This window comes from Pseudochaenichthys georgianus, unplaced genomic scaffold, assembly GCF_902827115.2.
Source record: "Pseudochaenichthys georgianus unplaced genomic scaffold, fPseGeo1.2 scaffold_637_arrow_ctg1, whole genome shotgun sequence".
In the NCBI taxonomy this organism is placed as follows: Eukaryota; Metazoa; Chordata; class Actinopteri; order Perciformes; family Channichthyidae; genus Pseudochaenichthys; species Pseudochaenichthys georgianus.
The window spans coordinates 39827-64327 of record NW_027263194.1 but is presented as its reverse complement, the minus strand read 5'-3'; the positions used below and the strand labels follow the sequence as shown (position 1 = coordinate 64327).

The following is a 24501-nucleotide window of genomic DNA, read 5'->3' as shown; positions in this document are numbered from 1 at the left end:
ATAATCACCTTCCCTGAATTTTACTCAGGTGTAACTAAAGTCTGATTTAAGGGTTGTTTATATTTCACATCATTAATCAGAATCTGCAAAGTAACTCAAATAAGTGTAGTGGAGTAAAAATACCAGGTTAACCTCTGAATTGTAGTGGAGTAGAATTACAAAGTAACAATGAGCTGTCATGTGGGTATATATTAATGCTGCCCATTATGGATACAAGCGATTTTCACCCATTTATTAATTATATGTTTTACATTTGATAACACCAATGTGTTTAATACTGGCAACTTCTAATTGTGGGAAAAACGAAAACGTTCAGTAGAGACGTCCCATAGAACATTTTGCGAAACACAATAGTGTAGTGTGTAGTTCTGGGGGGGCGTTCAATTCCAGTTTTGGATAGTCTGGCGTGGTTTCGTTCCATTTCAAACAGCTGTTTGACGCTCGGCGTAACCTTGGCGCACTGCCACTCCATCATCCAATACCAGAGCTTGAAGATTAATCACGGGGACTGTAGTCCTAAATGATAGCTGGGGATTATGGGTAGTGTAGTGTCTTCGGCCATCCTAAACTCCTAGAGGCCTACGTCTGTTTCCGGTTATATTTATTTTGAAATTCAGTTCCTGACGGACGCCAAAAAAGCCCGAGATTATGGAATTAAACCAATAAATAAAAGCAAGGATAATTGTGTGTTATTGGTGAGTAAATAAAAGTGTGTTATTTTGAAAAGAATAATAAATTAAAAAATACAGATTTCAGTATTCTGAGGCTCTGAGCCCCATTTATTTTCCTCACAGATGGCAACAAAAGTCCGAAATGATACGATTTAAAATAAAAGCAATAATTGTGGCTTGATATTGAGTAAGAACATGTTTTTATGAACCACACAGCTTTGTGTTGGTGAACACGAAATGCCATCACACTTTTTTGGCGTGGTCCCTGCTAGTGAATTATCCATTGCACCTCATCTATCTGCCCCAGCTTTTATACAGTATGTATATTAAAAGTATAACTGACCTCCCAGAATGTAAAATACGTGATGAGAAATACATGGATACAATCGCAGATCTGCTTAAATAGAAACACTGTTCTCTATCTCCGCAGGGTCCAGGTATGTGTAGGGTAGTTCAAGATGTGAGTTTCTTGTTGCTTGACTGCCCCTTGGTGGTTGGAGGAGGTTTGCGCAGACGGAGCGTGCTGTTGGGGGCCCAGGAGTTGTAGTCATACTAAATTATGAAAAAACATTTTAGAATAAAAGGCAACCTTTACTCCATTGTAATGCTCAGCTAATGTCCTGCAAACGGAATGGTTATTGTAAAGGAAATTAAAGCAGTATACTTGAATACATTTTCTAATGCCCCAACTATTTGGGCGGTCATCGGCCAGTGGCTATCTGGCTATCTAGCGGGTTAGTCGCCCGGCATCCATTCTCCGCACGGATGTCAGTCACTCCTTTCCACCTCTCCTCCGCAAACCGCTGACGACGTCTTCCTGTGATGCTGTGGATTATCCTGTGGCTTATACCCGGGTTCACACCACTTCTTCTGCCACGGTCATCCGGCCCCTGGTTTCCAGCAACAGCTAGCTCTGTGCCAGCACCACACCCCCCGATCATGCCACCGCTTTTCTCCGCTTCAGACCTCCACTCTCTGAATAACCACCTGCCTCCCGATTGTATGGATATCCTCAAGGAGATGGGTTTACTCCGTAGACGACGGCCTCCACACAGAGGCTCAGGCCGTAAGTTTTTCTCCCACTCTACGTCTCCACACTCCATCCCGTCCATCTGGTCGTGCCGCACTTCCGCATTACGTCACAACAACAACACACAACATGTGAATCTGACCAATCTTCGACAACTTCCCCGGTCCAGCCATCCAATCACAGCGCAACGCCCTCTAAAAGCGGCCCTCTTCAACACCCGCTCCATGAACAACAAAAGCCACATTCTAAACGAATTCATAACGGACAATAACCTGGATTTCCTCTTTCTCACTGAGACCTGGCAAAAACCTCTGGACTATTTCTCATTAAACCAAGTCACTCCATCAGGATTCACCTATTTTGATAAACCACATCCACAAGGACGGGGTTTGTGAAAGCCACCACCATCTCCATCCCTGATGTTCCCTCATTCGAGCACCTGGCATTCAAGCTCTCTGGTCCCACCCCCCTGGTCACAGCCATCATTTATCGCCCTCCAAAACAAAATCCCAACTTTTTCTCCAACCTCTCTAACCTTCTAACCTAGCTATGCGTAATATCTCCATCTGTGCTCGTCGTAGGGGATTTCAATATCCACATTGATGACCCAACCAGTAAATATGCCATCGAATTTCTGGAAACTCTACAATGATTCAACTTTACACAGCACATCAATTTCCCCACACACAGCCGTGGACACATCCTGGACCTAGTCTGCTCCACTGGTCTCACCGCCCACCACCTATCCAGCCTCGACCTTCACATCTCCGACCACCTGGCCATCACCATGGACATTAATATCCCCATCCCCATCCAAAAACACAAGCGCACAATAACCTTCAGAAACCTTAAATCCCTGTCTCCCTCAGCACTCTCAGCCTGCATCACCTGCATGATGTCTGCCTTCCCTCCCCCCCACCTGACAATCCATGTCAACTGGTGGACTACTATAACACCACCCTCTCCTCCTGTCTTAATGAACTGGCCCCCAAAAAAAAAAAACTGTCTCTTTCACACACTCAGCTCCCTGGTACACCCCGAACTCAGCCAAATGAAAGCACAAAAACGCCAACTGGAACGCCTTCATAAGAAAACCACTCTAACAGTTCATCTCCATGCCTACACCGACTACCTACATCAGTACAATAACGCACTCAAAGCAGCCCGGTCCAACTACTACTCACAACTGATACACTCCGGCACCAGCAACCCCAAGGCTCTGTTCTCCACCATCAGCACACTCCTTAAACCCTGTGACAACGCCACCCCATCCTTCACAACTGCACAGTGCAATTCTTTCCTCTCATTCTTTCAATCCAAAATCGACAGCATCTATAGAAACCTGACTTCCTCAACAGCCCTCCCCATCTCCCCTCCTGGCTCCCCCCTTTCACCTCACAGCACCTATCCCGGTTCTCCCCTGTGACCCCAATGCAACTGTCCACCCTCATGACTGGAATGAACTCCACCTGCACTCTGGACCCCATACTAACTGAATTTGTCACGGAATGCCTCCCTCCCATCTCCCAACTCATAACCACAATCATTAACTCCTCCCTCTGCTCTGGATCAGTCCCCCCCTCACTCAAACTGGCTGCTGTTAAGGCCCTGACACACCAACCCGATTTTGGGAGTCAGAGGCCGTCAGAGGCTGTCGGGCATTCGCGGTGCCGTAGTCAGGTTGGTGTGTCCCGCACCGTCGACCGTGACACGCCTTATTTGGACCCGATGCATGGCCGATTCAACATGTTGAATCGGCCATGCATCGGGTCTGGCAGTCGGACCAAATAATCACTCTGATTGGCTGTTCAGCTAGCAAATCAGTGCATGAGAAGCGAAGCGGAAGTCAGGGACGTAAACAAACGATTTAAGAAGGCACACACAGACTGCTATTCATTTTCATCTCATCATGGCGATCTGGAATGATGCAAACGAAGACCTGCTCATCACCTTGATCCAGGAGAGGCCAGCTCTGTATGATATTACGTAGAAAAGATACTCTTCTTCTTCTCTGTCTTCCGGTTGTTGCCTCTTTTGAATGACGAATACACACTACCGCCGCCTGCTGGTAAGGAGAGTTATTGCCACTCATGCACTGAAGTCGGTGCGGTGTGTTCCCGTGCGACACATGGCCAAAACGCAGGAGAACACGGCCAGGCAACAGCCGACTTCAGCGTCAGCTAGTCCTCTGGTGACTGCTTGGTGTGTCAGGGCCTTTACACCCATACTGAAAAAACCTGGACTCACACCTGACATCATGTCCAACTTTCAGCCCATCTCTAATCTCCCCTTCCTATCAAAACTACTCGAACGTGTTGTAGCCTCCCAACTGAAATCCCACCTCAGCTCCAATAACCTGTTTGAACCCTTTCAATCAGGATTCCGCACAAAGCACAGCACAGAAACAGCCCTCCTCAGAATCACTAACGACCTCCTCCTCTCCTCAGATTCCGGCAATCTCAACATCCTCATCCTCCTCGACCTCACAGTAGCATTCAACACCATCAACCATACCATCCTGCTGTCCCGCCTGGAATCATCTCTTAACATCACTGACACTGCACTCTCCTGGTTGAAATCATACCTCACCAACAGACACCAGTTCATCCACATAAATAACTGCACTTCCTCCACTGCCCCTCTGTCCCAAGGCGTCCCCCAGTGTCCGGTGCTTGGTCCTCTCCTTTTCATCCTCTATATCCTCCCCCTTGGAAAAATCATCCGCCGCCACAACCTCCAGTATCACTGCTACACGGATGACATCCAACTCTACATTTCCACAAAAACCATTACTGCCACAACTCACTCCACACTCACCAACTGTCTCTCAGAAATTAAATCCTGGAGGCAAACAAACTACCTTCAACTGAACAGCGACAAATCAAATATCATCATAATCGGAGCCACATCCCGCACCAACACCACCCAGAACTTCAACCTCACCCTTGACAACACCACTTTAACCCCCTCTCCTCACATTCGCAACCTTGGAGTAATCTTTACAGCCAGCTCAAATTCGATAAACACACAAACCATATCACCAGGACTGCCTTCTTCCATCTGAAAAATATCGCCCGCCTCCGCCCCTCACTCTCCTTCCCGGCTGCTGAAACCCTCATCCACGCATTTATCACCTCAAGACTGGACTACTGCAACAGCATCCTGTATGGACAGGGCCGCCCCTCCCAACAGGCCAATCACGCAGGCTGCATGGGGCCCCGCCTTGCGCAGGGGGCCCCGCCCAGAGGGCCTCAGCTGCTGTGCGCAGTTCTCCGCGCACCCCCCACGAGAGTGAGAGGTGACAAGGGGAGCACGTCTGTAACCCGACACCGTTGCAATTAATCGACATCTGACCAATCATGGCTTTGAAACGGCCACTAGTGCAGGTGAAGAGATGTCGGTGAAAAGACAGTTTCAGTCCGGCGCAAGCAAGAGGGGAAAAAAACAAAACATGAAGAAACTAGAGCATCACTCGAAGGTGGGTTATTGTATGAGTCAAATGTACAACTTGCGAATGTTGTATAAGTCAAATTGCCAAGTGCCATATTAAAACATCAGCTGCAATTCACGACATGAAGAAGGCAGTCTCTGCATAGAATATAGGCTAATGGAGATGCAGTTATTTCCAGCCTTCTTTATTTAACATTCATTCAAGTATGTTATGCCTTTTATCTGCTAATGCACAGGAGGAAGAGTGATACACTGTCTGTCTAGTTGGCTTACATAACAGTTAAAGTTTCCAGCTTAAAAAACATGGAACATTTTTTCCCCTTTTCTTAATTTTTATGTCAATTTGCACATTTCATGGTGATGCTCAGCCTCTCCCCTTAACTCCTAACAGTCATCATCATGTCAACCACAACACAGAGAAATACTGATAGAAATGTGTGTGTAGTTGTTGGTACATTGCTGACAGAGGGAACTAGAATACAGATTTAAGAAATATCAGTTTTTGAGCATGTCATAAGCATGTTTTCTCTTGACTATATTACAACTATATTATAATAAAATATCATCTCACAATGTCGCTTGGGGCCCCAAGTTGGCCAGGGGCGGCCCTGTGTATGGCTCATCATCCAAAATTCTAAATAAGCTACAATACATCCAGAACTGCGCTGCCCGCCTCCTCACCCACACCAGCTCCAGAGACCACATCACCCCCATCCTTCAAAACCTGCACTGGCTCCCTGTCCGTCAACGAATACATTTCAAAATCTTTCTGCTAACACACAAAGTTCTCAATAACCAGGCCCCCCCCCTACCTCACCGACCTGATCCACCACTACACCTCCTGCCGCAGCCTTCATTCATCAGAAGCGAACCTCCTCTCTATCCCCACACGAACCAAGCTCCGAACCTGGGGGGACAGAGCCTTCTCCATCGCTGCCCCCACCCTCTGGAACTCCCTTCCACAACACATCAGAGACTGCACCGACCCCCCCACTTTCAAAACACTGACCAAAACACACCTCTTCAGACTGGCTTTTAATTTGTGAATTATGCTGTGTTGCTGTTTTAATATTTCTTTCTTTTTTATTTCTATTCTTTATTCTATTTTATCATGATTTATCAAACCCCTGTAAAGCGTCTTTGAGCATCTGGAAAAGCGCTTTGAAATCAAATGTATTATTATTATTATTTACCTGCCCACTGTTTACGGCAGCATGTTGAACCGTCGGTGTGAAGATCACCATGGTTGTGAACTTGACCACTTCCTCGACAGTATGAAAGGCTGCTGGAAACCCTGTTGGCAGCACAATATGTTCATAACCACATAATGGGTTTATTATTGTCAATCACTATGTGTATTAAAATATACTATTATAATATGTTGTAGATACATATGATATCAGAATATGGGACAAATACCTGAGGCTTTGTTTCCTAAGAAGCCATGTGTGAAGACCTCACTGATCCAGTCCTGCAGCTCAGTGTATATGCACCTCACAGTCTGAAGGATAATAGTGCTCCACTACTGCCTTCACAAAGCTGGTAAACACACAACAGTTGTATTTTTAATAATATGAGTGCCTGAGAAAGTTTCTAATGGTGTTTGTACAATGAATCACTGTGGACAGTCACAATATTTATGAATAGGTAACACCTTTGGATGATGTTCCACAGCTTCAGGCCATCATCTCTGTAGTAAAAGTTGGGGATAGACTCCAGTCCTCGTGCAGCGATGTTCTCCGGCAGACAGAGAGAGCTGTAGGTCATTTCAGAGAGATCCCTTCTCATGAGCTCCATTACTCCATCAAGTCCAAGTGAACTCTATCAAATCAAAAATACACTATACCATCAGACATGTTAATTGACATCAAATTAGAAACCATCCAAAACGGCCTAATCTAAGCTGCAAGGTGTGGTATGAATTTTATTTTATTTATAATTGTAATAAATATATCAATTTTAAAAAGCCTTACTTTAGTGAGAGCCCCATCAGGTCCTAATAGACTTCGCCGGGCGTTATTGTTTAGGTCAAGAGTGTGCCGGAGGTGAGGAAACAGCAGCTGAACAGACAGAGAAAAAATAAAATAAAAATCCAAGTAAGATGCTTGATTCAGCAGACAACAGGCAGAACATCATCAGTGTAACTGAAGGAACCTATAAGCAAACACAACTGAAATCAATTACAATTTTTGTATTAAAAGTTTGACTTCTTCAATACATACAAAAATAATGGTTCATAAAACCATATCCACAGACGATCTATGAAAAGTAAGTAACCAAAAAAACAGTGAATGACAAATAACAAAACGATCTTCAATCAAAGATACAAAAACAGTGAGACACACATTTCATACACACATGAAAGTTGTGTTTCATGCTTCAAAATATGTGTTTTAGATGTGTGCAACATCTTCATGGATACCTCTCACCCCAGCCACAACCTGTTTGCACTTCTGGCCTCTGGCAAGCGTTTCCAAAGGACCTTTCTTAGAGTACTGTAGTTTCTTTTGGAATTCACATGTTGTGTTACGTTAATATACAGTAGGGGTTTAACGGTTCACAGAAGTCACGGTTCGGTTCGTACCTCGGTTTGGGGGACACGGTTCGGTACGGGTTCGGTACAACAAGAAAAAGCAAAAGAAAGTCCCAAATGCATATTTCCAGGTTTGTTGTTATTTATTTTTGAACAGTAGTGCAAGTTTCAGTTTAAAAATAAGGAACTCTGACATTTTGAATAATTAACTGTATTAAACAGTTAAAAACAAACCACAAACAGTACCACAGACACTCAGATGGCCATATTATCTATAATGACTGATGTCAAACAAAAAGGTGTCATCAAGCTGTAAAACTAAAAAGAATGTCTTGAAAATATTACATCATAAATAATAAGAAAGTGTTTCAAGAGCGCAAAATCGTTGAAAAATATATGTCAAAAGCTTCCGTTATTTATTTTGGTCTCACAGCTTTCATGTCTATCTTTTCATGTCTGATATGATTTAGCATGTTTGGCGTGTGTTACCATTAGCATACCGCACCGCTATCGAACAACGCCGACACACCGTTCTCGTCCGATCCACCACTCGCACACTTCATCGTTATTGTAGTCCACAGGGAGCCCGAAATGTTCCCACAGCTGATTTAAAAGAAGCAGGTGGGTTCTAGCTCCTGTGTGTTATCTGAAATCGGCATACTAACTTTTCTTCTTCTTGTATTTTGTTCGTTTTGTTGTTGTGTTTCTTCTTGTTGGCAAACAGCTTTTAGGTGCAATACCGCCCCCTGGATTATAAATAGTGTAATGGATACTGCCCTGATTGACATACTTTTTTCCCACTCGTAAAAAAAGGCGTATTCGTCGTGTGACTGCATGTGCCGAACCGTGACGTCCGAACCGTGACGGTACGGGACGAATACGGATACCGTTACACCCCTACTATACAGTACATGTAACCTTTCTGTCAGTTCTGGATTAACTCAATATCCAATGCAATGCAAATAAATCCAAGAGAAAACATTTAAAACTAAGGGTGCGTTCACACCAGCCTTTTATAGTCCGGTTGAATCGAACCCTGGACGCGTTTAGCCGCTTGGAGCGGTTCATTTGGGTCGGTGTGAACACAGTCCGAGACCTCTGAAGTGAACTAAACAACTGGACTCTGGTCCGCTAAAATAGGTGGTCTTGGAACGCTTGCAAGTGAACTCTGGAGCGGTTCATTGCTGGTGTGAACGCAGTCCGCACCAAAACATAGGAAGCGTAGTATTTACGTGTCACAAGAACGCGGATATCTTCAAAATCTTTAGCGAAAGAGTCTTTCAAGACATCCGCGGTTGTTTAGTTAAAGAGTAAAGCAGAATGAAGTGTTGAACAGTGTCGTGTAAAGTAAGGATTCTCCGTCAGCTACATAAAAGTAAGAACACCTGCCGTCGGTGAAACGCCCCTCCTTACTGCAGAACGTTTTTTTAACGGACGTTGTCTGATTATATAATAATATGCGCGGGTCGCTAGTGTCTGTTGATCTCCAGATTAACAGCAGCATGAGAATAACCTGCCGAAAGTGCCGATGCTCCATGGCGGAGGCTCCGGTAGAAATTGCCGAGATTTGCGGTTTTACCCCCTTAATGTCTGACCAATAGTTGAACAGCATTTCCGTGCACATGACTTGTGTTTAAAGTTTATAGTCAGTTTGAGTTTTGCCTGTGTGAACGCAAACCGAACCTTCAGAAAAATGAAACAATGTAACAAACTGTCGTCTAGTGCGCACCAGAGAAGTGGACTATTAGGTGTGAATGCACCCTAAGATCTTTTTTACTGAAGTGTATTATGTAAGACAACAGAACAATGTGACCTTAGAAAATAACATATTAAGAATTTGACAGGATTTAATTTACAGGAAAACCTGTCTTTCATTAAGCATATTCAGGCAGTAGCCTATATACACCAACATTGCTCGCTTCAGGAAAAGTTCTGCAATTTGCCAGCGTATTGATAGAATTGATATTGATAGCCTTGCTTTGCCTTCCTTAGTGAAGGGTGCCCGAGGCAAACATTCACTGGGGGGCCCCTCGAACCAACTTTTCATCACCACGCACATCCGACAGCAAAACTTAAGATGAGAAGCAGCATTTTACGGCTTCTATGCATGGGGCCGCCTTGAGGGGGTTTCCCGACATGTCAGTAAATTCAAGGGTGTTTCATGTTGTCGTTGCTGTGGACCTTCTTAATCTACCTTCTTTGGGGGCCCCCTTCTGGTCCGGGGCCCCAAGCAGTTGCCTGCATTGCCTGTTCGCAAGGTGTAATCAAACCAAATTTAAACAAATGCATTCACCGATCCTCCCCTCTGCGGCTACTGCCACAATAATAAGGTTTTTGGATGCCTGTGGACAAATATTTCGAGTATCAAAAAACATGTTTTGGGTAAATGCAATGTATCCAAATTAAAATGTTTTCATGAAAGAAGGTTCACAATCCACGGGCAATGTCAGCATTATTTTGTTTTGCTGCGTACTGGATCCTTCATTCTGTAAATTAAGAGACTCAAATGTGTTTATTTTTCCAAACAGTATCCACAGGTGACCATGGCGGACAGGCCCGGTTCCAGAACAAAATGACTAAGGGTGCAACTGAGATTAGAGAGGGTGCAGTGGTAAAGTGCTATTTTTATAAGTGGGGAGTGGACCTAACACCCTCTAGGGCAGTGTTTCTCAAACTTTTTCATACCAAGGACCACTTAACCAATAAAAAAACACTCGCGGACCACCTAACTCCACAAATATCCAAAATCGCATCGTTTTTCTAGAACAGATTACAAATCGCCTGAAAATGGTACAAACAAGTGGCAACATGTGTGATGAAGTTGTTCCACAGGGCTATATCATACAATCGAAAGTGAAACTTAACCTCGCTCCATTGCGGAGATATTCCCGCGAGAGTGCGGAAAACTTAAATGTATTTATTTATTTCAAATGTGAAATGTTACCAATATACTCGTGGACCACTAGGGGGCGCTCACGGACCACCAGTGGTCCGCGGACCACACTTTGAGAAGCACTGTTCTAGGGGGTCCTCACCTCCTCTAGGGGGGTCCGGGGGCATGCTAAATATTGAAGTTAAAAGCATCAATCTGGTGCACTTTGAGAGCAAAATGAAGAGATCTATGGATACATCTCAACACCCATATGAAACAGAACTGTAGCAGATTTACTATTTCTTTATGGATATTTTACAAATCACTCCCCTTTCAAGACCGAAATGTCTACATGCATAGTAGAAGATGGCATATTTTTTTGAGGAATATTCCAGCCAATCTCTGTTGTGAAACCATGAGCTGCAAAATGAGCACCTTACCCCACTGTACAGGCGAGTTGGGTACTTTTTTTAATATACCTGAGCAGGCTCTGTTTTGCCGAGGTCCTCTGGCACTTGCGGGCCGCCGAGGGGTGGCAGTGTTTGGGGCAACGAAGAGGGCAAGGCGGGCAAAGCCGGCGAGTCGGGCGGGAGGACGTTAGTGTCCACGACAGTGGCCGCGGGTAACGTAATCTCCCCATGATCTGAACTGTTATTACCTGCAGTAGATGCAGTGTTACTGCTAGCGATAAGGGCTGGTTGTTTTAACCATTTTCTGATGTCCATCACTGACTGCTGTGTAAGCACTTTGCAAATGACGAACGTGCAGCGGCACAGGTCACGCGCACCTGACATAATAACGTTACTTACCGTTTAAATTGACCAAATAAATGCAGCAGACAATGTTATTTAACCACAATTAAAATTTATTTTATTTCAACTATATTCTTCTTCTTATTATTACTACTATTGTGATTATTGTTATTATATATGTAATATTTTTCACTTTTAATAAAAAAAAAATATTCCCTTTTAATTTTTTTTTCACTTTTAATTTTTCAAATGAGGGAACAACTCAACTGAGGGTGGAATGCACCCTTATGCACCCCCGTAGAACCGGGCCTGATGGCGGAGTACAAGCTAGAGATAACAACGGGTGACGTGCAATATGCAGGAACATCGGACTACATTTATGTCACCTTATTTGGAACTGAGGGGCAGAGTGAGCGAACTTTGATGGACAACTATGGCTTCGACTTTCAAACAGGGGCAGTAAGTAAAACCCAGTTAAACATCTGCACTTGTCTGTACATAAAAGATTGCATCATCAAGTAAGCACTTTAGATTTAAAGCCATAATTTAGTGTAAGACTTAGCGCAAATGTATACCACACTAGTTCAACACCTTTAAAATACCTTAAACCAGTGGTTTTCAAACTGTGGGGCGCGACCCCTGGTGGGTCGCGGAGGTACTGCAGGGGGGTCGCGGGAAGATTTTATTATTTTATCCTTTTAGCTTTGTGAAGCACCTTGAGAGATGACATTGTTTTTAAAGTGTGCTATATAAATCAAATGTATTATTATTATTATTCAATTGTAAACAAACACTGCTCGAAAATATCTCATTGGTCAGTGGGCATAATGCTGCCTTTTGCAACATCCTACTTGTGTGAATAGGCTTTTTCTGCTCTTGCTGCCATCAAAACCAAATACAGATCAAAGCTCAACATTGAGAATGAACTGAGAGTGGCAGTCTCAAAACAACAGCCCCGGTTTGAGAAGATCTGCAAGGGAAAGCTCACACACAAGTCATTGATAAGCTATGTGTGGAATAGGAATGTGATGTGATAGCTTGCAACCTGCAGTAGAAATAGTAGTTAATTAATATATTTTCCTTAAAGAAATTTGAATTTAAAAATCTACTACTCAGGGAAGAAGGCCAACCAGTTTCAATTAGGCCAAATTAATTCACAGTATCTATTACAAGCACTTTTGTTCATGTGTAATCCATAATAAAATATACAATTATAGTTGGATTTGTATATCTTCTTATTATCAGCAGAGAAAAATGTAATGTTTTTACAACAATATACAATTAATCCTACCAATATAGATGGGAACCGGGTTGGGGGGGGTCCCGAAAATATTTCCAATTACCCAAGGGGGGCCCGACTGAAAAAGTTTGGGAACCACTGCCTTAAATCTATATTGATCTTTAATAAAGTAAGCCACGTTTTCGTAATGAGTCGCCAAATCCTGAGTGAGAGGACTCATTTGAAATAAGCCACTATTGTAAAAGAAAAAACCTTAATATTAACAGACTGGGCTCTGGTATTCTATACTGTAAATATCAACCCAGCCAGTTGACGTAATGGGCTATCATCACATGTAATACAGTGCTGACCACTTTAAAAAGATCGTCTGGAATCAGCTGAAATCTGCTTCTCCGATTCCAGAACAGCTGACTTAAATTACTCAAAAACTAAAATGTGGGTCAATATATGTCATTAAATGTGTATATATTTATTATTATGCTCTGTTCTTTAGATTTTTATATATTGAGGGAAAGGGTAAATTGCCATTAATTTCCGTATGTTGTTTATTCCTGTGTTCTAATTGTTCCTTGTTTTACTTCAGTGGTATTGAACTCAAGGTTAAGGGGCTGCAAGGATCTACTGCACAATGGGAAAGCATTGAAGACATAAAAAAAAAAATCTGGTATAAAAAGACAACAATGTCAGGTATTTTCTTTTTATCCCATTAACCAGTTGTCAGTGTTACTCACCCCATCTATGTCATGGTTTCATAACAACAGATATATGTAGATGTTTTTCCTGTTCTGTAAAATGTTTTGTTTTCTACAAAGTATTTCTGTAAAAGTTACAATTATTTAAATACCTGAACACATTCTTGCTTTACAGTCAATGACAATGATGATTATGTTGAACCTTAAACACCCAAAAACATTTTAGATAAATGATATTATATTATTTATTAAATGTACCAATTGTTATTCGTATTAAACCACATATAATTGCTATTCTTCCAGAGTATGTTGCAAACCACTGGATGGAAGATGACTTTTATGGATATCAGTTCCTGAATGGAGTCAACCCTGGTGTTATAAAGCGCTGCTCAGAGCTTCCCACAAACTTCCCGGTCACAGAGGAAATGGTGAAGCCATTCCTGGAAGAGGGAAGCTCTCTGCAGAAGGAAATGGAGGTATGAATGAAGATTAACTTTAAATGGGTGGTAATCTTTGTTTCAGAATCACGGTTTGTCCATTTACTATCCACACCACACCTGTTTCTTCCGGAGAGAGGGACGTTCGTCCCAAAACTTGCTGCTGTATTTACACCCTCCATCTGAAAGAAGGGACCCTCATTAAGCTGAGTGTTTTCCTCCATACGGAGTTCACTCCATCACGGAGGGGGAGTAGGTAGGGTGTGTTTTGGAATTGGGCCTTCGTTTTCTTTTTTCTGTTCTACACTCCAGTCCATTAGGTGGCGGTAATTTACCTATTCATTGGTTGTTGCTCTGATTACGTTTCACGCATGCGCAGACGGTCTGTTTTCAAACGAGTGGGAATAGCCTTAGCATCGGTAGCAGAAGTGAAGCAACATCACAGTTTGTCGTGTTTATATTCAACCTAAAGTTTTCAAAATGGATATGGAAGCTGGGAGCTTCGAGCCGGGGTTTGTGGGGATCCGGTTTTGTCAAGAATGGTGAGTTTGTGGCTGAATAGAAGTTAGATAAGTCATACTAGCTAGCTGAAGCTAAACGCATGTTAACTCACCGGTGTCTTAATGAAAAGATAACGCTGCGTATTAATGTGTAAAATAATTAACTGTTTTCCCAGTAACAACATGTTGTACCCCAAAGAAGACAAAGAAAACCGGATCCTGCTTTACGCGGTAAGTGTCTGGTTCAGATATCAATGGTTGAGACTATCAAGTCAAATATGTAAAGGTTTTATTGTCATATATGTACAGTAATTACAGTGAACATTTAAAGTCCCAGGCTCATTCAAGAGTGCAGCATAAACAGAGGTGGAAGAAGTAGTCGGATCTTGTATTTAAATAAAAGTAGAAGTTCCAGAGTGAATGAATACTATGTTACAAGTAAAAGTTCTGCATTCAAAATGTAACTCAAGAGAAGTATTGGCATCTAAATATACTTAAAGTACCAAAAGTAAAAGTACTCATTATGCAGATTGGCCCATTTCAGAATCATATATATATTATATGTTTTGGTTATTGTTATTGATGTATTGTTGTGTTGATCAAAGCTGGTAAAGGTGGAATTAATGTCAATTACTTTATATACTGCAGGGTAGCTTGTGAATTGTTTGAGGTGTTTTAGTGTTGATGATCTTATTGTTTATCATTAATCTATATCTGCAAAGTAACTAAAGGTACAACATACATTTAGTGGAGTAAAAGTACAATATTGACCTATGAATGGAAGTGGGGTAGACGTACAAAGTAGCAAAAGATTGAAATACTAAAGTAAAGTACGAGTGCAACAAAGAGAGAGATGCAAACAGACATACAATTAAGAACTGATAAAACAAAACTGTATTACATTTTTTTTTAAATAAAGGTTATATGAGAAACCCAGGAAAAAGGAACGACCCCTCAGTGAGCGTAAACTCCAAAAAACCGGTGCAAAGATTCACATAAAAGTGTGTTAAGACATAAAAAATACAAGATAAATTAGGAGATAATACAAAATGTAACTAATGCATTAAAGGTCTTTTTAAAGGTAATCATGAAACTGCTCTAAAACATATGTTGCAACTGTTGTGATGCTAAATTAGGCAATATGTGCACTTTTCTGTTGGATTTGATAAATGAGGCTGTAGCATTTCCACTTATTTGAAGCTTGAATGAGACGCTGAATAAGCTGTTTCTTTTCATCCATCAGTGCAGGAACTGTGACTACCAACAAGAGGCGGACAACAGCTGCATCTACGTCAACAAGATCACCCACGAGGTTGAGTAAGTAAAAGACAGTTATGTCTCTGATAAATGCGTTTAAAACTTTTCTTTGTGGTGTGAATTTGCTTCCCGTTTGTTGGGTCACCGCTACATCACTTTATCAATATCAACACAAAGATGTTTATCGGCACATCAAATGAAATGCATTACTCAAACACTTTTAGGCAGTCCTTACAATCAATAGGATAATAGAGTAGTGCAGTGATGACATAAGACTGTTAAACACCTGAACTAAGAACATCCATAACATTCACCTGTTTGCAATTTACAAATTATTTATCACTTGTATATAGACTTTTATGGCACTACTTCTATTCTATTCTATTGTATTTACTTGCACTATTTTATCTGTTTATTGTGTTGCACTGTTGGATGAGCCTTTGACCTCGGGTTCAGGTTATTTATTTGTACCCGTAGGTAGATTTTGTTTGCAGAGAAAAAGACAAGGGATCCATCTTGACACACTAAAAAACAAACACAAACAACAGACACATCTCTAATAAAAGGACTAGCAAAAAGTACAAGTACACCCTGCTCCGTCGAATCTCAAAATATTTGAAAAACATTTAAGAAGGAAGGAAAACACTAGTACAAACATTGACATTCAGAATTCATAATTAAATAAATAGGCGTCTGTGTGACGCTCCTATGATGTGTTAATTTGTGCAATAGCTGCTGGGATAAAACAGTTTTTATACCGCTTTGTTCTACTCTTTGGGACCTAAGATTTTCATCTACATAACTACACCACAGCTATGTACGAATGAAAATAAAAGCCTTGAATTTCTGTAGCTGACCCTGAAGGCAACATCTCCCTGGTTCGCTTGGCAGAAAGCTTCAATGGGATCTTCAATTGGATTATTGCAGAAAATATTGTCTGTGTCAAACAAACGTTTATGATACTTACACATTTTGTTCAGAAGGATGATCTCCACATGCTCACACCACTTTATGATTTTTGTATTAAAAAGCTAACGTTATGCTCTAAAGGAACTACATCACGGTCACATGACTTCACGCCACCACTGCTAAGCTAAAGGCGGCTAATGTTTGGCGATTAGTAGTCTCGTGTTTCCTGTGTAATGCCAGGCACTTGAAGGCTAATTGTGAGTAACTAATCTAGCATCTGGCTTCTGTCTTTCTCCAGTGAGCTGACACAAATCATCGCTGATATTTCTCAGGATCCGACACTACCCAGGACAGAGGACCACCCCTGCCCCAAGTAAGTTTTTACAACATAACTTATGTCGGCATCAAATAAATATTCTTTAAATAATTGTTGGCAGTCCGGTCCAATGCGTACCAGCCACTGGAACCGCGACGACAGCAACGTAACTGTCTTCATACAATTGTTTTCATACAATCATATGTATTAGGATTCATGTGGATTAATACGTGTCCACCGCAGTGGGAGTGCGAGCGACCATTAAAGGGGACCTATTATGCAAAATCCACTTTTTCATGTCAACACGTGTCCCCTCGGTGTAAAGAGATTCTGAAAGTTTCTCTCTCTTTTTGTCCTGATCCATTTATATAAAAACCTGTCTGAAAATGAGCTGATCAGATTTTGGCCACTTTATGATGTCATAACGATTTGTTGGCTTGTGCAACCATTAGCCAATCAGCAACCAAGGTAAACCCCCCCCCCCCCCACACACACACACACACACACACACGTATCACCTGAATCTCCTCCTAGAGCACCACTTTAGTTTTTCAAGTAACTCAACTCTAACTCACTCACTCAGCGTCATCAAGGTTATCTTTTAGGGATATGAGCATGTCCACATTTCGAGGTAGAAGCTGGGATGTTTGGGCGTTTGCAAAATCCCCTGCTGTGGAAACAACTCTTGCTTGGTACTGATGTTGCTGGGACAGAGAGATATGCTTTGGCCATGGGTGACAGCAGTGGGTAAAACTGTGCATTGTCTCTCCACCACTTAAAAAACAATACAGTTGTTGCCAAGAAGGTGAGGCTTATTGACAGGGCGAGATATACATATACTGTTGGTACTTGTCAATGTCTCTAGGTGTGTACATGTAGCCCTGTAAATACGATGTCCTTTTGTGTTATCTGTTGTTTTATGTTCATGTTGTAACCTACTTGCTGCCATGTTGGACAGGTCTCCCTTGAAAAAGAGATTGATGAAAAAATTATTTAAAAAAACAAAAATCACGGTATATTTTGTCAGTCTCATGACGGTATTGAGAGATTTATTTACCGCGATATTCGATATATCGTTACATCCCTATTGTTTACCCACGGCAGAAATACATTAATAACATCCACTGGCGTCTCATGAATGATCATGTCACATAGCGTAAGTGCAGATGGATTCGCAAATCACCTCGGTTGTCTTTTCCTAAATCCTGATGAGTCCCCCTTTCATCTTTTGATGACGTTTCTCACAGAGGTTATGGAATAGTGGTTAAGAAAAGATGATGGGAGCTGATTTTTGGACAATTTAACCCCAACCTGTGTTCCCGTTAGAGTTTACTTCCTGTCAGTGTTTCTCTGACGTCCAGCTCACTGTCTTTTACCCGCTTTCCTTCTCTTGTTCTCTTTTTTCTTTTCTTTACTGGAGACGGTTTAGCCATCATGAAAGTATCGTGCTCTCCACAAATATAAAAGTGAACTTACAAAAAGACTGTGATGGAGTGAAACTAATGTTTGTTGTCCACAGCTGACGTTAAATTGACCAGACTTCTTTCTGCACATTAATCAGAGCTACTTTCCAAATCGACCAATCAGAATTGAGTTTTCAACTAGCTGTGTTTATAGGGGTTTTTAACGTTGTTCTCTCTCCATGTCTCTTCCCAGGTGTGGTCACAAGGAGGCAGTGTTCTTCCAGTCTCACAGTATGAAGGCTGAGGTAATGATGCTTTTGAATGACTATATAACACAATGCATGACCTGAAGTCTTGATATTGTTTGTCGAGGAATACGTTTTATTGAGGAAGACCTTAATCCTGTTGTCTGCACATCTTTAGTTTGGTATTTGATATTGAATTAAAAGCTCTCATACATTGTGTTTTCCTGACAGGACGCTATGAGACTGTACTACGTGTGCACAGCGCCTCACTGTGGACACAGGTGGACGGAGTAAAGATGCAGATGGTGAAGAGGTCTGACATTTTATCTACAGTAAATCTCCAACAGAGTTTTTTAACTGCTGGTGTTTGTAAACTCTGAAACCATCTTTTTGTTTGTCTTTTTAGTCCATCATGTGAATATATTGTATTAATAGTTATTTTTTTATATAACAGTTGTCATTCAGGTGTGTTTTGTTCGATTAAAAGAATCAATTGTTTCTAATGTCTCTGAGTTTTCATTGAAAAGGTGTAACGGATGTTCACATCAGCAGACCCACTAAAGAGGTAGAAGAATTACTCAGACCGTGTACTCATTTATTTAGCAATCCTCTGGCTTTAAGAAGCACTTGTATAAATCCGTTAAATCTGAGTTTCAGGTCATGTTGCAGCTGGTTCAAAGCAGAAGGAGCAGCCGAACCGAACGCCCTTTGCCCCCGCACAGTGTAGACTTCAGGGACCGTTAGTAAAAACAAGTTCTCAGAACAGAGCTGATGGATTCTTGGACTTTTTCCAACAAGCCAAGTTTATTTAAGTCAATTCAAAGTGCTTTACAGAAATGAAAGATATTAAGAAACATATTATGAATGACATTTAAAAACACACATTTAAAAGAAACTATAAAATGGCATTTAAAAGCACTCATGTCATTTAAAAGCAAAGATGCATGAATAAAAGTTACAGTGCCGTGTGAGACACATCTGACATGTTTAGGTCTGACTCAATCAATGCTAACCTTTTAGCAGACATAGTTTTCTATCACCTCCCTTTCTTTCTACTTTCTTGTTTAACTTGTCCTTTAGTTATTTCAAGTGTGTCATGCCAAACGAACCCCCCTTTGGAAAATTCCAATCTGACCCCATGGTACCTTTTTAGTTCTTTGCTTCTTTTTTTTTCCCAATGAAAATATGCATAAATAGCCTCATAAATATAGTGTGCTCCTGGTTTTGTCTACGGGTGGTCAGAGAAGACCATGCAACCCGAGCATACAAGGAGCAGTGGTGCGTTCAAGGGTTTTAAGGTTTGTAATGATCAGTGGTAGAAGGGATTAAACGATGACGGCATGTAGAAGATGCATTTATATCAACCACATCACCAGAGTCCAGCACCGACATTAAGGTTGCCGCAATAACTCTCTTTTTGGCATCAAAGGAAGAAAGAAATCCTTAATGTTTACACCAGTTGTTGAATGTGGGGCTTAAAGAGAGAGAATTGTCAATTAGGACTCCAAGATAGGATTCCATCTTTGATCGATCTTGTATTTTAGGACAAAGTTTTTCTACTTCTGGTCTTTAAACACTCGATTCCATGTAAAGATCCAGAATTCAAACTAAAAGTGCAACAAACAAAAAAAGTAATCGTGTAAAATTACCCATTTCAGAAAAATATTAAGTACAGAAGTATTATCAGCCTAATGGACTTCAAGTATCAAAAGTAAAAGTAGCAGAATGGTTTCTGTTTTTATCACAAGAACAAGCTTTATTATCTTGTTGTTCAATATGGAGCCAATTTCAGAGACTTTGTAGAATACATGATTGATATGTTATATATGATTAATGTAAGCATAGTGTGTTTAAAGTAACTGAGTGTTAAATAAATAGGATTATAAAGTAGCATGAAATGGAAATGCTCAAGTAAAATGATGTAAATATAATACGTTGTTACATTCTGCTTGATGGGAATTTTAGCATAATGACTGATATTGCAAAACAACTGATTTCCCCTAAAAACTCATGTGACTTAAAACATAATTTATCCTATGTATTAATGCCTCATTTGTGGGAAGAAGAAATATGCCCCCATGTAAATGATTGAGAGTGCTTAATCAACTTCCTCTTTTGTATCCACACGTATATTCCAAAGACCTGTTTGGCAACTGTAGAATCATTACTCAGTCAGACGAGTAGTTGGAATGTATTTTGTGCATTGGCATGAAACAACAAGAAACCAGGAAGGTGTATTTCCCCGAGACCACGCCTCCTGAGAGTCACTCAAGATCAGGAGATGCACAGCAAACTGAATCCATATATTACAGAGAGATGGCAACTACAGGTAACATCCTCACACTGCAGACATCACACTGGGAGACGCTGTCAGATTACATTTCTAAAAATGGTGTATTACCACCAAGATTACATTGATGGTAACAAACTAAAAATAGCATATAGTGTGTGTTGTATAAAGGTCAGATTGTATTTCTTCTCTGTGAGCTGTTCTGTTCTGTAGGCTAATACTTTGTGTGAATCTATTCGCCTACTGCCTGAATCTGCTTTATGGTTTTCACTCTCTTTGGTTCATTTGTTCTTTTTTTACTCAGCAGGTGAACCTATATGTTCATAAAATAGTGTGTGTGAGCTTAACTGTGTGTATGAAACTAAAACAGCATTTTCTCTCGGCTCAGATTTTATTCCTGCTTATTTTAACTGTAGTATATGTGCTCATGTGTTTCATTGCATTTGATATTGAGGTAATCCAAAATAAAGTATCCAGGTTACATAACTTTCATATTTTGATCCTCAGAAGGATTACATGACCCTGCTGCTGATGACATTTTCAAAAAGTATTTATTTGATTTCTCCTCAGTGGAAATAGTGTCGAGGCAGCAGTGGGGGGCGGCTCCTCCGAAGCAGGTGCCGGAGAAGATCTCCTGTGCTCAGAGAGTGATCATCCACCACACGGACACCCCAAGCTGCAGCAGCCGCAGCGAGTGTGTGAGCCGCGTCGCCAGCATCCAGAGAGGGCACATGACTGAGAGAAAATGGGATGACATCGGGTACAAGTGAGTAGCTGCAGGGACATGTGGTTTCTGAGTGATGTTCATGCAGTGTTTACAATGTGGACGTAATGGAGGGACACTTAATTAGGTGTTCTTTCTCTTTAGTTTGGACTTTTTTCCAATCCTAGGTCCTTAAAGAGGCCCTATGATGTGTCAGGTATTTCCCCTTCCCTGTAGCGTGTTAATAGGTTTGTGTGCATGTCAATGGTCTGCAAAGGCTAAAATCCCTGTGTACTCTCCAGGCGGAGTTTCCCTCCCACACACCTGAAATGAGCAGAATATGCCGTCTAACCATAAACTCTGTCTGTGTTGCAGTTTCCTGGTAGCAGCAGACGGGACGGTGTTCGAGGGCCGTGGCTGGGGCGCGGTGGGGGCTCATGCCAAAGGCAACAATCATGACTCACTGGGGATTGCCTTCTTGGGCAACTTTAAAAGTAGGTGTGCTCTTAATCTTTTCATCCATTGTGTAACATAAAGACAAGGTTCTCACGGGGCAGTGAGTCCTGTCTGTTTCCTAATGAACGGAGATCATTTGTAGGGAAATATCAAGGAAATAGAAATATGTCATTGGTCATTAAAGCGACTTCAACTTGTAAATGTTATCTTTTAATTTCCTTTTTTAATGTAATGCACTTTTCATACACAAAGTGCTTCACCAACAAAAACAAAAAGAGAAAAGTAACACTACCGCATGTCACACATAACTTCATGATTAATAAATACATGAATACCAATAAAAGCCAACAGATAGGACTGAATAAAATAAGAATTAAAAAAGAAAGAAAATAGAATAAACTAAAGAAAGAAAATAGAATAAAATAAAGATTCAAGTTTAAATTAATTAATTTTAATTAAGTTTGTATCTTTGTGGTGTATTGCACTTATTGTGAGTAACTTTCAATAAAAGCGTGAAATGTAATGTGTTAAGATGTCACATATGATGACAATGCATTTTTTATGTTTCAGGTGAAGCACCGAGCTGTGAAGCGCTGGCTTCAGTCAAGCAGCTGCTGCAGTCCGGCATGTCTCAGGGCTTCATAAAGCCCCAGTTCAGCCTGTGTGGACACAGAGATGTGGGAGACACTGAATGTCCCGGGGCGAAGCTTTACGGTGTGCTGCAACAACTGAAGAGCACATAAGGCTTATCTTTAAAGGGTTTAAGTGCCAATCAGTTCCCTGGCTTCACAGAGAGTCATTGTAAAGCTATAAACATGATCATTCAAATAAAACATTAACCCTAATTTCTTCTCTGTGCTTTCTTTTATCATTTGAAATAAGCAGACATGGATAAAGAACTGCGATTTTTTTTTATGAAGTAAAATAAACCATACTAAATTGAAAAAGTAATCTGTTACAAGCTAAAGTCCTGCATTCAAGAAGTGACTTAAGTTACAAGAGTATCGACATCTAATTATACTTAAAGTACCAAAAGTAAAAGTACTGGTTATGCCTAAAGGTCCATTTCAGGATCATATATATGAAACGACTGGATTATGATCAGTGGTGGAAGAAGTACTCGGGTCCTGTACTGAAGTAAAAGTAGCATTAATGTCAAAATACTCCATTCAAAGTAAAAGTCCTACACTCTGAAGTACAGGTCAGCAAAATGTACTTAAAGTATACAAAGTAAAAGTACTAACTCTGCAGAACTAAATATTTGATATATGATTATATATATATGACATTATTAGATAATTAGGTAATATTGTTTCATCAAGCAGCATTTTACTGTTGTACACAAACAGCGCTTTGATACACATATTATTCATGTGAGGACTTTTTTGTAATATATTGTATAACTTTACTTTGTTGTACCTTGAACAGTTAGTCCACTAGTACCATTTTTAGAGATGCATTATGTTCAAAGTGTATCACATGCTTTTTAATTGAACATCTGAAAAGTCACTAAAGCTGTTTAAGGAATGTAATGAAGTAAAAGTATAAAGTAGTATTAAATGGAAATACTCAAAAAAAGTACTCCAAAATGTAACTCAAGTACAGGAACTGAGTAAATGAGTGACTTTCCACCAGTGGTAATAAGGGAATGTTTCACAGGCTGACCGACAGGGGGAGCCACCACTACAGGCTTTAGCTCTGCAAACAATATTCAATTCATTCATTCAACTTTGAAGTTGCTCACAATGACTTGTGTTAAAATAAATTAAGCAACTATCATTTAAAAGTTACATGAAATCAATGCACTTAAATAAATATGTTTATAACTCTTTTTATTTGATCACATTCTTTAACTTTGCGATGCTTCTTTTTAGTGCAGTATTAAAGGTGGGGTAGGTAAGTTTCAGAAACCGGCTCGAGATACACTTTTTGTTATATTCCATGGAATGCTCTTAACATCCCGATAGCAATGAATATTTTAAGTGCTTTGACAAAAAATCCATAAAAAAATGTCATCTGTAGAAGCCGTAATACTGTAAAAAGTACAACCAATCCGTTTAGCCAGGCCGGCTAAACGGATTGGTTGAGATGGGTCTGGCTGCAGACCGCAGCAAGGAGGCGGATCGTATAGAGAGGCGAAGTCCCTCCCTTTCCGGGAGCCTCCATGGGACCCCGGAAGCGTAAAATTATACATTGAAGTCAATGGAGAGAGAAAGGTTATCTTTTGATCCCGTTTGAATTGTGCCACGAATGACACATATGATGTTTGTCAATTTAAAAGAATATTTTGCAAGTCAAAAAAATAAAAATGTGTCGTAAAACTGTGAAGTTACACATTTTTTTGTGTGAAACCGCTGAGTGAACTACAGGTGTCTGGTCTCGCACAATACGCGTCACCATCACAAAGACGGCCGTCACGTTAGCAAATTTCACCTGTTTCTTTCAGAATGAGGCGAAAAGTATAAAATGAGGTGAAAATCACTACAAGTCTGGACACGTTGAGAGCTGTACATACACGAAAGGGGAGTTAGTCGGTTCTGTAAGAGCAGCGGGACCGGCTTTACAAGGTTTCGGTGAGTAATATGAGTGCAATGTGTAACGTTAATGTCAGCTAGCTAACATTAGCTAACAAGGTACACTAACGTGTTTTGTTTTAGTAACTAGTTTTCTCCTTAAGAACTTTGTGGTCTCTGTGTATGCTGTGGATAACATTAGTGTTCACAAGAAGAAGGTACACTCCCGTGT

At 40.9% G+C, this 24501-nt stretch overlaps 2 protein-coding genes and 1 pseudogene across 3 annotated transcripts; 2 read left to right on the top strand and 1 right to left on the bottom strand.

Annotated features, from left to right (window-relative positions):
• Window positions 1-1124: 1124 nt before the first annotated feature.
• LOC139433566 (hydroperoxide isomerase ALOXE3-like) lies at window positions 1125-8124 on the bottom strand (annotated as a pseudogene).
• Window positions 8125-14036: 5912 nt separating this feature from the next.
• polr2i (RNA polymerase II subunit I) lies at window positions 14037-18805 on the top strand. Its single transcript, XM_034079504.2, has 6 exons — window positions 14037-14219; window positions 14354-14408; window positions 15421-15494; window positions 16642-16716; window positions 18316-18367; window positions 18539-18805. Exons 1-6 carry the CDS (start codon window positions 14158-14160, stop codon window positions 18599-18601), a joined length of 381 nt encoding a protein of 126 aa, XP_033935395.1. The 5' UTR covers window positions 14037-14157; the 3' UTR covers window positions 18602-18805.
• A 1788-nt stretch (window positions 18806-20593) lies between these two features.
• Window positions 20594-22587, top strand: pglyrp5 (peptidoglycan recognition protein 5). 2 transcript variants are annotated; one of them, XM_034079506.1, is made up of 4 exons: window positions 20594-20636; window positions 21168-21363; window positions 21676-21794; window positions 22327-22587. In XM_034079506.1, exons 1-4 carry the CDS (start codon window positions 20624-20626, stop codon window positions 22497-22499), a joined length of 501 nt encoding a protein of 166 aa, XP_033935397.1. In that variant the 5' UTR covers window positions 20594-20623; the 3' UTR covers window positions 22500-22587. The 2 variants fall into 2 exon arrangements, with proteins under 2 accessions (XP_033935397.1, XP_033935396.1); XM_034079505.2 differs by having other exon boundaries at window positions 20633-20727.
• Window positions 22588-24501: the final 1914 nt, after the last annotated feature.